We start from the raw sequence: 18,571 nt of genomic DNA, 5'->3' as shown, positions 1-18,571 counted from the left end.
AAATTTATGCTTACCTGATAAATTACTTTCTTTTACGATATGACGAGTCCACGGCCCACCCTGTTATTTTAAGACAGATTTATTTTATTTTTTGTAAACTTCAGTCACCTCTGCACCTTTTTAGCTTTTCCTTTTCTCTTCCTATAACCTTCGGCCGAATGACTGAGGGTGGAGGGGAAGGGAGGGGCTATATATACAGCTCTGCTGTGGTGCTCTTTGCCACTTCCTGTTAGTAGGAGGTTAATATCCCACAAGTAAGGATGAAATCCGTGGACTCGTCATATCGTAAAAGAAAGTAATTTATCAGGTAAGCATAAATTTAGTTTTTTTCTCTTTCTTTACAACATTTAAATGAGTGAAATAAACATAAATGTATAACATCAAAGTTATCAGGGTACTACTAAAATCTAAACAAAATGTTGCTAGGTTGTGATAGGGCTCTGAGCCAATTTCAAATCACCACTCAGATTAATTTACATTTCTGTCACCAAGGCTATAAAAATGCTGTGGAAACAAAACTAATGGAATGTGACACATAAGTGTATAATACATTTGGAGAACTCCAATCGGGCACATGTCTTATATTGATAAATATTGAAATACATCATCAGTACATTCAGTGTAAACTCTCCTCTCGTCACCATATAAACATATAAGACAACTTTTGCATATAGTTTTAACTGTCTATCTACATAAAATTAAACATATTAATAAAGTAATTTGAATAGAAAAACATCATACTACACTACGGTGGAGACCCTTGTAACCAGTAAAAATCTAGTCCATAACAGCTCATCTGATGTATAACTGTAAATGTCTCCGGCTAGGAAGCAGGCTGCAATCCATTAGTGTCCCACAAAAAAGAAACACCAGGGTCCCATTTGAGAGTTTGTGTGACAATGTGGGGCACTGCATGGGGTTGTAATAAAGCCCTTTTAGTGACCAAAATTGCATACGACCTTTCCTCACACTGCCATGGTATCCACATCACATGAAAGATTAGACTTTCCCAGGCCTTACGGGTGCTGATTTGGTTTAGGGTAGGAACTGATTGGGGCACCGCTATGCCGTTTTCTATAGACCGCATAAATGAAGCCCTGCTCTCAGCAGCGACTGTAAATGGAAGTTCCTTGTCCCCTAGCACTGTATGTATCATGGAGACACAGTCCGGATCCCTTTCTCTCCTGTTAGACTGTAGACCATAGTGAGCGATATCATCCTTATCATAGGCATACTGTGGACCGCCTGTTACATGTAACACCAAGTTATACTGTTTACATGGAGTATCGCCCTCATAAAGGTCTGCCACATGGCTGGTAGCAACCATCACCATAGGCGCCGCTTCAATAGCTATGGCTGCACACGGCTTACCAGTCTCCTCTGTTAAGTGAGCAATCCCAAAGGCTTCTGATAACGAGAAATTCAATCTCAGAAAATGTGCCTGCAATAGCTGGGTGAGTTCCTCTTTCCACATAGCCTGCAACATGGTGATTCCCTTCATATGAAATATTTATACATCTACTGATAGTCTGAATCTTCGTTAAGCCATATATTATAATCTTTCTTGCAGACAAGGGATGGAATGGGTCGTATATGTCAAATGCATAGGAATATCGCATTCAATATCCACGTTGAGTGTGCTGATCAGTAATCGCGTTATATAGCCGTGTGCTGCGATCTGTTTCAATGTAAGCACTTAGTTCGGCATGGATCTTGAGACTCGGCAGTCACTCACTAGCATATACAGGTCCACAGTAGGTAGCATCCACTCCACCACATACATTTTTTATGATTTTCAGCCGCTAATAAAGCATTTTTTAACATTTATAATGCAGAGCTTCCATAATATGCGTCCATCTCAGTTGCCGGTTGGCTCTGCCCCCTTTAAATTGTTCTTTTAAGCGCGTCTCACTGTTAACAATCCTCTTAGCCCTTAGAAGTTGGCTGAAAGGAAGGCTCTTAATCGTTTGTGGAGGATGAAAGCTCGAGAAAACCAAAAGGTTATTCCTATCTGTATCTTTCCTAAACACATCTGTTGACAAGGAACCATCTCTCAATGAAACAGTAATGTCCAAAAAGTTTTGAGTGTGTTAGTCAAAATTCATGGTAAATTGGAGGTTTGGATCAAAAGAATTGAGTTCTGTGAAAAAGGTTGATCATAAAGACATCATCAATATACATCTTCCAAAATTTACGTTTCTTAAAACTTTCATTGGTGTAAAGATAATTCTTCTCAAATTCATATACATATAGAGTTGCATACGTAGGGGCCATATTGGCCCCCATAGCCGTGCCCTTTGTTTGCAAATAAAATGCATCTTCAAAGAGAAAATAGTTCCTCGTCAACACTGTTTCAAGTAAATCCATAATGAACATGCGTTCCCTGTGTGAATAGAGAGCCGCCCTATTTAGAGTCTATGCCTTAAAAGGAGGAGGCTTTCCGTATTTTGTCAGGCCAAGTTGAAGGGCGGAGCCCGAAATGCACGTTGCCTGCTGTTGTGGATGTGACGTCAGATGCCAATGGAGTCCGATGCAAGCATGCGAGTTTGAATTGCTGACAAGTTTGTTACCTGTTGCTCATTGATCGTCAATTTCTTGTGCCACGTTGAGATGTCTCTTCTTGATAAGTGTGTATCGAGTTACCTGTGACCCTACACGGATTGGGTGACATCACTCATAGAGCGTTATAATAACGGAAAGTGTCATTCACGGGCGGACCCTGGTCCAGGAGTTCCGGTGTACTTTACACAATTTCTTGTTACACACCGAGAGAATTGAGTATATCTACAAGATTTGAGCAATACTTTATGCATGAACTTTCATCACTATTACGTTATGGAACATTATATTGCTTAAACACATATAACTGCATGGCACAACATCACATTCTCTGTAACTGTCAGCTTACAAACTATGCTGCTACATTTGCATGAACTGCTACAATTACATCTGCATGAACTGCTACAATTACATCTGCATGAACTGCTATAATTACATCTGCATGAACTGCTACAATTACATTTGCATGAACTGCTATAATTACATCTGCATGAACTGCTATAATTACATTTGCATGAACTGCTACAATTACATCTGCATGAACTGCTACAATTACATCTGCATGAACTGCTATAATTACATCTGCATGCACTGCTATAATTACATCTGCATGAACTGCTATAATTACATCTGCATGAACTGCTACAATTACATCTGCATGAACTGCTACAATTACATTTGCATGAACTGCTATAATTACATCTGCATGAACTGCTATAATTGCATCTGCATGAACTGCTATAATTACATCTGCATGAACTGCTACAATTACATCTGCATGCACTGCTATAATTACATCTGCATGAACTGCTATAATTGCATCTGCACGAACTGCTATAATTACATCTGCATGAACTGCTACAATTACATCTGCATGAACTGCTACAATTACATTTGCATGAACTGCTATAATTACATCTGCATGAACTGCTATAATTGCATCTGCATGAACTGCTATAATTACATCTGCATGAACTGCTACAATTACATCTGCATGCACTGCTATAATTACATCTGCATGAACTGCTATAATTACATCTGCATGAACTGCTACAATTACATCTGCATGAACTGCTACAATTACATCTGCATGAACTGCTACAATTACATCTGCATGAACTGCTATAATTACATCTGCATGAACTGCTATAATTACATTTGCATGAACTGCTATAATTACATCTGCATGAACTGCTATAATTACATCTGCACGAACTGCTACAATTACATCTGCACGAACTGCTACAATTACATCTGCATAAACTGCTACAATTACATTTGCATGAACTGCTATAATTACATCTGCATGAACTGCTATAATTACATCTGCATGAACTGCTATAATTACATCTGCATGAACTGCTACAATTACATCTGCATGAACTGCTACAATTACATCTGCATGAACTGCTATAATTACATCTGCATGAACTGCTATAATTACATCTGCATGAACTGCTATAATTACATCTGCATGCACTGCTATAATTGCATCTGCATGAACTGCTATAATTGCATCTGCATGAACTGCTATAATTACATCTGCATGAACTGCTATAATTACATCTGCATGAACTGCTACAATTACATCTGCATGAACTGCTATAATTACATCTGCATGAACTGCTATAATTACATCTGCATGAACTGCTACAATTACATCTGCATGAACTGCTATAATTACATCTGCATGAACTGCTATAATTACATCTGCATGAACTGCTACAATTACATCTGCATGAACTGCTATAATTACATCTGCATGAACTGCTATAATTACATCTGCATGAACTGCTATAATTACATCTGCATGAACTGCTATAATTACATCTGCATGAACTGCTACAATTACATCTGCATGAACTGCTATAATTACATCTGCATGAACTGCTATAATTACATCTGCATGAACTGCTACAATTACATCTGCATGAACTGCTATAATTACATCTGCATGAACTGCTATAATTACATCTGCATGAACTGCTATAATTACATCTGCATGAACTGCTATAATTACATCTGCATGAACTGCTATAATTACATCTGCATGAACTGCTATAATTACATCTGCATGAACTGCTATAATTACATCTGCATGAACTGCTACAATTACATCTGCATGAACTGCCATAATTACATCTGCATGAACTGCTACAATTACATCTGCATGAACTGCTACAATTACATCTGCATGAACTGCTACAATTACATCTGCATGCACTGCTATAATTACATCTGCATGAACTGCTATAATTACATCTGCATGAACTGCTATAATTACATCTGCATGAACTGCTACAATTACATCTGCATGAACTGCCATAATTACATCTGCATGAACTGCTACAATTACATCTGCATGAACTGCTACAATTACATCTGCATGAACTGCTACAATTACATCTGCATGCACTGCTATAATTACATCTGCATGAACTGCTATAATTACATCTGCATGAACTGCTATAATTACATCTGCATGAACTGCTACAATTACATCTGCATGAACTGCTACAATTACATCTGCATGAACTGCTATAATTACATCTGCATGAACTGCTATAATTACATCTGCATGAACTGCTATAATTACATCTGCATGAACTGCTACAATTACATCTGCATGAACTGCTACAATTACATCTGCATGAACTGCTATAATTGCATGAATTGCTTTATCGTGCCTGTTAACTTATTGCTTGCATCTCTTTTCATTATATTCATGGCTTCAAATAATTGCATATGTTTCTGCTACCATGGTATTGGTTTATGGCTCTGAATTTGCAGTCTGACATCCACATTTTGTTTGCTGATCTATAACTGGGGACGCCCAGTTTTTTCTTTTGTATATGTTGTTTATTTGCACCTATGTTTGTTTATGTATTGCAATTTAGGATGTTTTTCTTTTTATTTCTTTGATATTTTCATTTATTAAATTCACTTTTGCTGTTTATTCATTATTCATACATACACACATATAGTATATATCCTGTGACAATCCATTATAGGCATATATATATACCCCTGCAGGACCTCTTCCCTGTATACAGCAGTAATGTGTAACCATGTGACTGATGCCTCTCTTTACCATGTACTTGCTGACACCACCCCTGCAGGACCCGCTCCCTGTATCCAGCAGTAATGTGTAACCATGTGACTGATGCCTCTCTTTACCATGTACTTGCTGACACCACCCTTGCTACTGGTGATGCATTTTCCTCTCACCTTTTTGCCAACTGGTGACCCCTCACCCTCTTTTCCACTGGTTACCCCTTGCCCTATCACTTTCTTTCACCCTGGTGAACTCTCACCCTCTCACCGTTAAGCACTGTGTTACACAGTAGGACCTCCTCTTCCTTCCCTGCCCGTCCTCCACTCCCTCCTGCATGTTTGAGCCAGAAAGAGAGAGTGAGGTGGTCAGCAGCATGAGCTCCTGCAGGAAGACGTCCAGGGGGAACCTCTACAGCCTGGGACCCATTGAACCAAAACACAGGGCTGCTGTCCTGGGTGTCCTGCACAGGCAGCCTGTGTGTCCAGTTATAGCCAAGAGTGGATGAGGGCAAGAGATCCACATCCCCTGGGGCAGCGCCTGTGGAAAAACAAGAGGGTAATGGAGGCTGAGGTTCTCAGCATTCTCTGTTATTGGCTCTGGGTCTGTTTACCTTAAAATGTATATTAAATTAAAAATACAAAGTGTAGAGTTTTTGAGCTAGTGGCTTAGGGTCTAGTGGCTTAGGATTTAGTGTGGAGAAAGTAGTCGCTTAGGGTTTAGTGCTGAGGAGCTAGTGGCTTAGAATTTAGTGAAGACAAGCTAGTAGCTTAGGGTTTAGTAAGGAAGAGCTAGTGGCCACTAACTTAGTACTGAGGAGCTAGTGGCTTAAAGTTTAGTAAGGAAGAGCTAGTGGCTTAGGGGTTTAGTAATGAGGAGCTAGTGGCTTAGGGTTTTGTACTGATCATCTAGTGGCTTAGGGTTTTGTACTGAGCATCCTAGTGGCTTAGGGTTTTGTACTGAGCAGCTTGTGACTTAGGGTTTACTACTGAGGATCTAGTGGCTTAGGGTTTAGTAAGGAAGAGCTAGTGGCTTAGGGTTTACTACTGAGGAGCTAGTGGCTAGGGTCTAGTGCTGAGGAGCTAGTGGTTTGAGGTGAAGTGCTGAGGAGCCTGTGGCTTAGGGTCTAGTCTGGAGGAGCTTGTGGCTTAGGGTCTAGTGCTGAAGAGCAAGTTGCTTAGGGTCTAGTGCTGATTAGCTAGTGGTTTAGGGTCTAGTGTGGAGGAGCTAGTGGCTTAGGGTCTAGTGCTGAGGAGCTAGTGGTTTAGGGTTAAGTGCTGAGGAGCCAGTGGCTTAGGGTCTAGTCTGGAGGAGCTAGTGACTTAGAGTCTAGTGTGGAGGAGCTAGTGGCCTAGGGTCTAGTGCTGAAGAGCAAGTTGCTTAGGGTCTAGTGTGGAGGAGCTAGTGGTTTAGGGTCTGGTGTGGAGGAGCTAGTGGTTTAGGGTCTAGTGTGAAGGAGCTAGTGGCTTAGGGGCTAGTGTGAAGGAGCTATAGTGGCTTAGGGTCTTGTGCTGAGGAGCTAGTGGCTTAGGGTCTAGTGCTGAGGAGCTAATGGTTTAGGGTCTAGTGCTGAAGAGCCAGTGGCTTAGGGTCTAGTCTGGAGGAGCTAGTGGTTTGGGGTCTAGTCTGGAGGGGCTAGTAGTTTAGGGTCTAGTGCTGAGGAGCCAGTGGTTTGGGATCTAGTCTGGAGGAGCTAGTGGTTTAGGGTCTAGTGTTGAAGAGCAAGTTGCTTAGGGTCTAGTGTGGAGGAGCTAGTGGTTTAAGGTCTAGTGTGAAGGAGCTAGTGGCTTAGGGTCTAGTGTGAATGAGCTAGTGGCTTAGGGTCTAGTGCTGAGGAGCTAGTGGCTTAGGGTCTAGTATGGCTTAGGGTCTAGTGCTGAGGAGTCAGTGGCTTAGGATCTAGTCTGGAGGAGCTAGTGGTTTAGGGTCTAGTCTGGAGGAGCTAGTGGTTTGGGGTCTAGTGCTGAAGAGCCAGTTGCTTAGGGTCTAGTCTGAAGGAGCTATTGATTTAGGGTATAGTTCTGAGGAGCCATTGGTTTGGGGTCTAGTCTGGAGGAGCTAGTAGTTTAGGTTCTAGTGCTGAAGAGCAAGTTGCTTAGGGTCTAGTGCTGAGGAGCCAGTGGTTTGGGGTCTAGTCTGGAGGAGCTAGTAGTTTAGGTTCTAGTGCTGAAGAGCAAGTTGCTTAGGGTCTAGTGCTGAGGAGCCAGTGGTTTAGTGTCTAGTGCCGAGGAGCTAGTGGCTTAGGGTCTAGTGCTGAGGAGCCAGTGGTTTGGGGTCTAGTGCTGAGGAGCCAGTGGTTTGGGGTCTAGTGCTGAGGAGCCAGTGGCTTAGGGTCTAGTGCTGAGGAGCCAGTGGCTTAGGGTCTAGTCTATAGGAGACAGTAGTTTAGGGTCTAGTGTGGAGGAGCTAGTGGCTTAGGGTTTAGTGCTGAGGAGCCAGTGGTTTGGGTTCTAGTCTGGAGGAGATAGTGGTTTAGGGTCTAGTGCTGAGGAGCCAGTGGTTTGGGGTCTAGTGCTGAGGAACCAGTGGTTTGGGGTCTAGTGCTGAGGAGCCAGTGGCTTAGGGTCTAGTGCTGAGGAGCTAGTGGTTTAGGGTCTAGTGCTGAGGAGCCAGTGGTTTGGGGTCTAGTACTGAGGAGCCAGTGGCTTAGGGTCTAGTGCTGAGGAGCTAGTGGTTTAGGGTCTAGTGCTGAGGAGCCAGTGGTTTGGGGTCTAGTGCTGAGGAGCCAGTGGTTTGGAGTCTAGTGCTGAGGAGCAAGTGGTTTGGGGTCTAGTCTGGAGGAGCCAGTGGTTTGGGGTCTAGTGCTGAGGAGCTAGTGGTTTGGGGTCTAGTGCTGAAGAGCAAGTTGCTTAGGGTCTAGTGTGGAGGAGCTAGTGGTTTAGGGTCTGGTGTGGAGGAACTAGTGGTTTAAGGTCTAGTGTGAAGGAGCTAGTGGCTTAGGGGCTAGTGTGAAGGAGCTATAGTGGCTTAGGGTCTTGTGCTGAGGAGCTAGTGGCTTAGGGTCTAGTGCTGAGGAGCTAATGGTTTAGGGTCTAGTGCTGAAGAGCCAGTGGCTTAGGGTCTAGTCTGGAGGAGCTATTGGTTTGGGGTCTAGTCTGGAGGGGCTAGCAGTTTAGGGTCTAGTGCTGAAGAGCAAGTTGCTTAGGGTCTAGTGCTGAGGAGCCAGTGGTTTGGGATCTAGTCTGGAGGAGCTAGTGGTTTAGGGTCTAGTGTTGAAGAGCAAGTTGCTTAGGGTCTAGTGTGGAGGAGCTAGGTGTTTAAGGTCTAGTGTGAAGGAGCTAGTGGCTTAAGGTCTAGTGTAAAGGAACTAGTGGCTTAGGGTCTAGTGCGGAGGAGCTAGTGGCTTAGGGTCTAGTGCTAAGGAGTCAGTGGCTTAGGATCTAGTCTGGAGGAGCTAGTGGTTTAGGGTCTAGTCTGGAGGAGCTAGTGGTTTGGGGTCTAGTGCTGAAGAGCCAGTTGCTTAGGGTCTAGTCTGGAGGAGTTAGTGGTTTAGGGTCTAGTCTGGAGGAGCTAGTAGTTTAGGTTCTAGTTCTGAAGAGCAAGTTGCTTAGGGTCTAGTGTGGAGGAGCTAGTGGTTTAAGGTCTAGTGTGAAGGAGCTAGTGGCTTAGGGTCTAGTGTGAAGGAGCAAGTTGCTTAGGGTCTAGTGTGGAGGAGCTAGTGGTTTAAGGTCTAGTGTGAAGGAGCTAGTGGCTTAGGGTCTAGTGTGAAGGAGCTAGTGGCTTAGGGTCTAGTCTGGAGGAGCTATTGGTTTGGGGTCTAGTCTGGAGGGGCTAGCAGTTTAGGGTCTAGTGCTGAAGAGCAAGTTGCTTAGGGTCTAGTGCTGAGGAGCCAGTGGTTTGGGATCTAGTCTGGAGGAGCTAGTGGTTTAGGGTCTAGTGTTGAAGAGCAAGTTGCTTAGGGTCTAGTGTGGAGGAGCTAGGTGTTTAAGGTCTAGTGTGAAGGAGCTAGTGGCTTAAGGTCTAGTGTAAAGGAACTAGTGGCTTAGGGTCTAGTGCTGAGGAGCTAGTGGCTTAGGGTCTAGTGCTAAGGAGTCAGTGGCTTAGGATCTAGTCTGGAGGAGCTAGTGGTTTAGGGTCTAGTCTGGAGGAGCTAGTGGTTTGGGGTCTAGTGCTGAAGAGCCAGTTGCTTAGGGTCTAGTCTGGAGGAGTTAGTGGTTTAGGGTCTAGTCTGGAGGAGCTAGTAGTTTAGGTTCTAGTTCTGAAGAGCAAGTTGCTTAGGGTCTAGTGTGGAGGAGCTAGTGGTTTAAGGTCTAGTGTGAAGGAGCTAGTGGCTTAGGGTCTAGTGTGAAGGAGCAAGTTGCTTAGGGTCTAGTGTGGAGGAGCTAGTGGTTTAAGGTCTAGTGTGAAGGAGCTAGTGGCTTAGGGTCTAGTGTGAAGGAGCTAGTGGCTTAGGGTCTAGTCTGGAGGAGCTATTGGTTTGGGGTCTAGTCTGGAGGGGCTAGTGGTTTAGGGTCTAGTGCTGAAGAGCATGTTGCTTAGGGTCTAGTGCTGAGGAGCCAGTGGTTTGGGATCTAGTCTGGAGGAGCTAGTGGTTTAGGGTCTAGTGTTGAAGAGCAAGTTGCTTAGGGTCTAGTGTGGAGGAGCTAGGTGTTTAAGGTCTAGTGTGAATGAGCTAGTGGCTTAAGGTCTAGTGTGAAGGAACTAGTGGCTTAGGGTCTAGTGCTGAGGAGCTAGTGGCTTAGGGTCTAGTGCTGAGAAGTCAGTGGCTTAGGATCTAGTCTGGAGGAGCTAGTGGTTTAGGATCTAGTCTGGAGGAGCTAGTAGTTTAGGTTCTAGTGCTGAAGAGCAAGTTGCTTAGGGTCTAGTGCTGAGGAACCAGTGGTTTAGTGTCTAGTGCCGAGGAGCTAGTGGCTTAGGGTCTAGTGCTGAGGAGCCAGTGGTTTGGGGTCTAGTGCTTAGGAGCCAGTGGTTTGGGGTCTATTGCTGAGGAGCCAGTGGCTTAGGGTCTAGTGCTAAGGAGCCAGTGGTTTGGGGTCTAGTGTGGAGGAGCTAGTGGTTTAGGGTCTAGTGTGGAGGAGCTAGTGGCTTAGGGTTTAGTGCTGAGGAGCCAGTGGTTTGGGGTCTAGTCTGAAGGAGCTAGTGGTTTAGGGTCTAGTCTGGAGGAGATAGTGGTTTAGGGTCTAGTGCTGAGGAGCCAGTGGTTTGGGGTCTAGTGCTGAGGAACCAGTGGTTTGGGGTCTAGTGCTGAGGAGCCAGTGGTTTAGGGTCTAGTGCTAAGGAGCCAGTGGTTTGGTGTCTAGTCTGAAGGAGCTAGTGGTTTAGGGTCTAGTCTGGAGGAGATAGTGGTTTAGGGTCTAGTGCTGAGGAGCCAGTGGTTTGGGGTCTAGTGCTCAGGAACCAGTGGTTTGGGGTCTAGTGCTGAGGAGCCAGTGGTTTAGGGTCTAGTGCTGAGGAGCCAGTGGCTTAGGGTCTAGTGCTGAGGAGCTAGTGGTTTAGGGTCTAGTGCTGAGGAGCCAGTAGTTTGGGGTCTAGTACTGAGGAGCCAGTGGCTTAGGGTCTAGTGCTGAGGAGCTAGTGGTTTAGGGTCTAGTGCTGAGGAGCCAGTGGTTTGGGGTCTAGTGCTGAGGAGCCAGTGGCTTAAGGTCTAGTGCTGAGGAGCAAGTGGTTTAGGGTCTAGTCTGGAGGAGCCAGTGGTTTGGGGTCTAGTGCTGAGGAGCCAGTGGTTTGGGGTCTAGTCTGAAGGAGCTAGTGGTTTGGGGTCTAGTGCTGAGGAGCCAGTGGTTTGGGTCTAGTCTGAAGGAGCTAGTGGTAGTAATGTAGTGTAGCTGTGCTGGTGACTTTGGTGTGCCAAAGTTGAGCTGGTTGCAGTGCATTATGAGGGGGGTGCAAGCTCACACTCACCACAAAGTTTGCGCAGAGCTTTGTCTGAGTAGTTATCTCGGTCGCAGCCCTTGGCAATGTGACTTGTCTGTATCTCGATGGTGGCCTGAATAGTCCAAACAGGCTCTTCACATGTCTCCAAATGAATGCTGGGAAACAAAGCCAGACTGCCCGATCCAGGTATATACTCAATGCGCTTGTTCCAGCCTGTCAAAGAAAGAAGAGACACAGTGTCCAACAAAACCCATCATATGCAATGTAACCAGAATACGCAATGTAACCATAATACACAGTGTAACCAGAATAAGCAATGTAACCAGAATACACAGTGTATGAGAATACGCAATGTAACCAGAATACGCAATGTAACCTGAATACACAGTATATGAGAATAAGCAATGTAACCAGAATAAACACAATGTAACCAGAATACACACTGTAACCAGAATACACAGTGTAACCAGAATAAGCAATGTAGCCAGAATACACAGTGTATGAGAATAAGCAATGTAACCAGAATATGCAATGTAACCAGAATACACAGTGTATGAGAATAAGCAATGTAACCAGAATACACAGTGTATGAGAATAAACAATGTAACCAGAATAAGCAATGTAACCATAATACACAGTGTAACCAGAATAAGCAATGTAACCAGAATACACAGTCTATGAGAATAAACATTGTAACCAGAATAAGCAATGTAACCATAATACACAGTGTAACCAGAATAAGCAATGTAGCCAGAATACACAGTGTAACCAGAATAAGCAATGTAACCATAATACTCAGTGTAACCAGAATAAGCAATGTATCCAGAATACACAGTGTATGAGAATAAGCAATGTAACCAGAATAAGCAATGTAACCAGAATACACAGTGTAACCAGAATAAGCAATGTAGCCAGAATACACAGTGTATGAGAATAAGCAATGTAACCAGAATAAGCAATGTAACCATAATACACAGTGTAACCAGAATTGCATAAAACGGGCAGCCCTGCAGGTTAGGTATAGGGTTTCAGCCTGTTAGGTATTATTAGAAGTGTTCCTACACAGTATCCATTTGTGAGAATAAGCAATATAACTAGAATATGCAATGTAACCAGAATACACAGTGTATGAGAATAAGCAATGTAACCAGAATACACAGTGTATGAGAATAAGCAATGTAACCAGAATACACAGTGTATGAGAATAAACAATGTAACCAGAATAAGCAACGTAACCATAATACACAGTGTAACCAGAATAAGCAATGTAACCAGAATACACAGTGTATGAGAATAAACAATGTAACCAGAATATGCAATGTAACCAGAATACACAGTGTATGAGAATAAGCAATGTAACCATAATACACAGTTTATGAGAATAAGCAATGTAACCAGAATACACAGTGTATGAGAATAAACAATGTAACCAGAATAAGCAATGTAACCATAATACACAGTGTAACCAGAATAAGCAATGTAACCAGAATACACAGTGTATGAGAATAAACAATGTAACCAGAATAAGCAATGTAACCAAAATACACAGTGTAACCAGAATAAGCAATGTAGCCAGAATACACAGTGTAACCAGAATAAGCAATGTAACCATAATACTCAGTGTAACCAGAATAAGCAATGTATCCAGAATACACAGTGTATGAGAATAAGCAATGTAACCAGAATAAGCAATGTAACCAGAATACACAGTGTAACCAGAATAAGCAATGTAGCCAGAATACACAGTGTATGAGAATAAGCAATGTAACCAGAATAAGCAATGTAACCATAATACACAGTGTAACCAGAATTGCATAAAACGGGCAGCCCTGCAGGTTAGGTATAGTGTTTCAGCCTGTTAGGTATTATTAGAAGTGTTCCTACACAGTAGCCGTTTGTGAGAATAAGCAATGTAACCAGAATATGCAATGTAACCAGAATACACAGTGTATGAGAATAAGCAATGTAACCAGAATACACAGTGTATGAGAATAAGCAATGTAACCAGAATACACAGTGTATGAGAATAAACAATGTAACCAGAATAAGAAATGTAACCATAATACACAGTGTAACCAGAATAAGCAATGTAACCAGAATACACAGTGTATGAGAATAAACAATGTAACCAGAATAAGCAATGTAACCATAATACACAGTGTAACCAGAATAAGCAATGTAGCCAGAATACACAGTGTAACCAGAATAAGCAATGTAACCATAATACCTCAGTGTAACCAGAATAAGCAATGTATCCAGAATACACAGTGTATGAGAATAAGCAATGTAACCAGAATAAGCAATGTAACCATAATACTCAGTGTAACCAGAATAAGCAATGTATCCAGAATACACAGTGTATGAGAATAAGCAATGTAACCAGAATAAGCAATGTAACCAGAATACACAGTGTAACCAGAATAAGCAATGTAGCCAGAATACACAGTGTATGAGAATAAGCAATGTAACCAGAATAAGCAATGTAACCATAATACACAGTGTAACCAGAATTGCATAAAACGGGCAGCCCTGCAGGTTAGGTATAGGGTTTCAGCCTGTTAGGTATTATTAGAAGTGTTCCTACACAGTAGCCGTTTTTGTTTCAGTGAGTGCACTGTCTGTGCTGTGTACGAACTCTTCAGACGCCCCTCTGTTTCCTATGGGAGACACATCACCCCTCGTCTGCACTTTGCGGGTCAGAACCCTTTTTTTTAAATAGATCGAGAGACCGCAAGCCTGGCGAACCCAAGCAGGCAGTTTCTCGTTGGTTTGTCAATGTTTTTAATATAAGGGCCTAACAGTGATGCAAGACCTTGCACTCACAGTGATACAAATCCTCACAGTGATACAAATCCTCACACTCACAGTGATACAAATCCTCACACTCACAGTGATACAATTCCTCACAGTGATACAAATCCTCACATTCACAGTGATACAATCCCTCACAGTAATACGAATCCTCACACTCACAGTGATACAATCCCTCACAGTAATAAAATCCTCACACTCACAGTGATACAAATCCTCACACTCAGAGTGATACAATCTATCACAGTAATAAAATCCTCACACTCACAGTGATACACATCCTCACACTCACAGTGATACAACCCCTCACAGTGATACAACCCCTCACAGTGATACAATCCCTCACAGTGATACAAATCCTCACACTCACAGTGATACAATCCATCACAGTAATAAAATCCTCACACTCACAGTGATACAATACATCACAGTGATACAAATCCTCACACTCACAGTGATACAATTCCTCACAGTGATACAATCCATCACAGTAATAAAATCCTCACACTCACAGTGATACAATCCATCACAGTAATAAAATCCTCACACTCACAGCGATACAATCCATCACAGTGATACAATCCATCACAGTGATACAAATCCTCACACTCACAGTGATACAATCCATCACAGTAATAAAATCCTCACACTCACAGTGATACAATCCATCACAGTGATACAATCCATCACAGTGATACACATCCTCACACTCACAGTGATACAATCAATCACAGTAATAAAATCCACACACTGACAGTGATACAATCCATCACAGTGATACAATCCATCACAGTGATACAATCCATCACAGTAATACAAATCCTCACACTCACAGTGATACAATCCATCACAGTAATACAAATCCTCACACTCACAGTGATACCATTCCTCACAGTGATACAATCCATCACAGTAATAAAATCCTCACACTCACAGTGATACAAATCCTCACACTCACAGTGATACTATCCATCACAGTGATACAAATCCTCACACTCACAGTGATACAATTTCTCACAGTGATACAATTTCTCACAGTGATACAATCCATCACAGTAATAAAATCCTCACACTCACAGTGATACAATCCATCACAGTGATACAAATCCTCACACTCACAGTGATACAATTCCTCACAGTGATACAAATCCTCACACTCACTGTGATACAATCCCTCACAGTGATACAAATCCTCACACTCACAGTGATACAATCCCTCACAGTGATACAAATCCTCACAGTGATACAATCCCTCACAGTGCTACACATCCTCACACTCACAGTGATACACATCCTCACTCACACATTGCTACAAATGCTCACTCACACAGTGATACAAATCCTCACTCACACAGTGCTACAGATCCTCACTCACACAGTGCTATAGCTCCTCACTCACACAGTGCTACAAATCCTCACTCACACAGTGCTTCAAATCCTCACTCACACAGTGCTACAGATCCTCACTCTCACAGTGCTACAAATCTTCACTCTCACAGTGCTACAAATCCTCACTCACACAGTGCTATAAATCCTCACTCACACAGTGCTATAAATCCTCACTCACACGGTGCTACAGATCCTCACTCACAGTGCTACAAATCCTCACTCTCACAGTGCTACAAATCCTCACTCACACAGTGCTACAAATCCTCACTCTCACAGTGCTACAAATCCTCACTCTCACAGTGCTACAAATCCTCACTCACACAGTGCTACAAATCCTAACTCTCACAGTGCTACAAATCCTCACTCACACAGTGCTACAAATCCTCACAGTGATACAATGCATCACAGTAATAAAATCCTCCCACTCACAGTGATACAATCCATCACGGTGATACAAATCCTCACACTCACAGTGATACAATTACTCACAGTGATACAATTACTCACAGTGATACAATTCCTCACACTCACTGTGATACAATCCCCCACAGTGATACAAATCCTCACACTCACAGTGATACAATCCCTCACAGTGATACAAATGCTCACAGTGATACAATCCCTCACAGTGCTACAAATCCTCACACTCACAGTGATACACATCCTCACTCACACAGTGCTACATATCCTCACTCACACAGTGCTACAAATCCTCACTCACACAGTGATACAAATCCTCACTCACACAGTGCTACAGATCCTCACTCACACAGTGCTACAAATCCTCACTCACACAGTGCTACAAATACTCACTCACACAGTGCTACAAATCCTCACTCACACAGTGCTACAGATCCTCACTCTCACAGTGCTACAAATCCTCACTCTCACAGTGCTACAAATCCTCACTCTCACAGTGCTACAAATCCTCACTCACACAGTGCTACAAATCCTCACTCTCACAGTGCTACATATCCTCACTCACACAGTGCTACAAATCCTCACTCACACAGTGCTACAAATCCTCACAGTGATACAATCCATCACAGTAATAAAATCCTCACACTCACAGTGATACAATCCATCACGGTGATACAAATCCTCACACTCACAGTGATACAATTACTCACAGTGATACAATTCCTCACACTCACTGTGATACACTCCCTCACAGTGATACAAATCCTCACACTCACAGTGATACAATCCCTCACAGTGATACAATCCCTCACAGTGATACAAATTCTCACAGTGATACAATCCCTCACAGTGCTACAAATCCTCACTCACACAGTGCTACATATCCTCACTCTCACAGTGCTACAAATCCTCACTCTCACAGTGCTACAAATCCTCACTCACACAGTGCTACAAATCCTCACTCTCACAGTGCTACATATCCTCACTCACACAGTGCTACAAATCCTCACTCACACAGTGCTACAAATCCTCACAGTGATACAATCCATCACAGTAATAAAATCCTCACACTCACAGTGATACAATCCATCACGGTGATACAAATCCTCACACTCACAGTGATACAATTACTCATAGTGATACAATTCCTCACACTCACTGTGATACAATCCCTCACAGTGATACAAATCCTCACACTCACAGTGATACAATCCCTCACAGTGATACAATCCCTCACAGTGATACAATCCCTCACAGTGATACAAATTCTCACAGTGATACAATCCCTCACAGTGCTACAAATCCTCACTCACACAGTGCTACATATCCTCACTCACACAGTGCTACAAATCCTCACTCACACAGTGCTACAAATCCTCACTCACACAGTGCTACAAATCCTCACTCACACAGTGCTACAAATCCTCACTCACATAGTGCTACAAATCCTCACTCACATAGTGCTACAAATCCTCACTCACACAGTGCTACAGATGCTCACTCTCACAGTGCTACAAATCCTCACTCACAGTGCTACAAATCCTCACTCACAGTGCTACAAATCCTCACTCTCACAGTTCTACAAATCCTCACTCACACAGTGCTACAAATCCTCACAGTGATACAATCCATCACAGTAATAAAATCCTCACACTCACAGTGATACAATCCATCACGGTGATACAAATCCTCACACTCACAGTGATACAATCCCTCACAGTGATACAAATCCTAACAGTAATACAATCCCTCACAGTGCTACAAATCCTCACACTCATAGTGATACACATCCTCACTCACACAGTGCTACATATCCTCACTCACACAGTGCTACAAATCCTCATTCACACAGGTGATACAAATCCTCACTCACACAGTGCTACAGATCCTCACTCACACAGTGCTACAGATCCTCACTCACACAGTGCAACAAATCCTCACTCACACAGTGCTACAAATCCTCACTCACACAGTGCTACAGATCCTCACTCTCACAGTGCTACAGATCCTCACTCTCACAGTGCTACAGATCCTCACTCTCACAGTGCTACAGATCCTCACTCTCACAGTGCTACAAATCCTCACTCTCACAGTGCTACAAATCATCACTCACACAGTGCTACAGATCCTCACTCTCACAGTGCTACAAATCCTCGCTCACACAGTGCTACAAATCCTCACTCACACAGTGCTACAAATCCTCACACAGTGCTACAAATCCTCACACAGTGCTACAAATCCTCACTCTCACAGTGCTACAAATCCTCACACTCACAGTGATACAAATCCTCACTCACACAGTGCTACAAATCCTCACTCACAGTGCTACAAATCCTCACTCACAGTGCTACAAATACTCACTCACACAATGATACAAATCCTTACTCACACAGTGCTACAAATCCTCACTCACACAGTGCTACAGATCCTCACTCACACAGTGCTACAGATCCGCACTCTCACAGTGCTACATACCCTCACTCACAGTGCTACAAATCCTCACTCACACAGTGCTACAGATCCTCA

General features: G+C 43.1%; 1 protein-coding gene across 1 annotated transcript in view; it reads right to left on the bottom strand.

Moving 5' to 3' along the window:
- LOC128640329 (calsyntenin-3-like) overlaps positions 1–18,571 on the bottom strand; it is a 234,948-nt gene that overhangs the window by 133,888 nt on the left and 82,489 nt on the right. The window contains 2 exon segments of the mRNA XM_053692821.1: positions 5,882–6,151; positions 11,453–11,638. Of these exon segments, the coding sequence (XP_053548796.1) occupies positions 5,882–6,151; positions 11,453–11,638 (456 nt within the window).

This window comes from Bombina bombina, chromosome 9, assembly GCF_027579735.1.
Source record: "Bombina bombina isolate aBomBom1 chromosome 9, aBomBom1.pri, whole genome shotgun sequence".
NCBI classification, from domain to species: domain Eukaryota; kingdom Metazoa; phylum Chordata; class Amphibia; order Anura; family Bombinatoridae; genus Bombina; species Bombina bombina.
The sequence above is the reverse complement of the archived record's forward strand: the minus strand, read 5'-3'. Positions and strand labels throughout refer to the sequence as shown.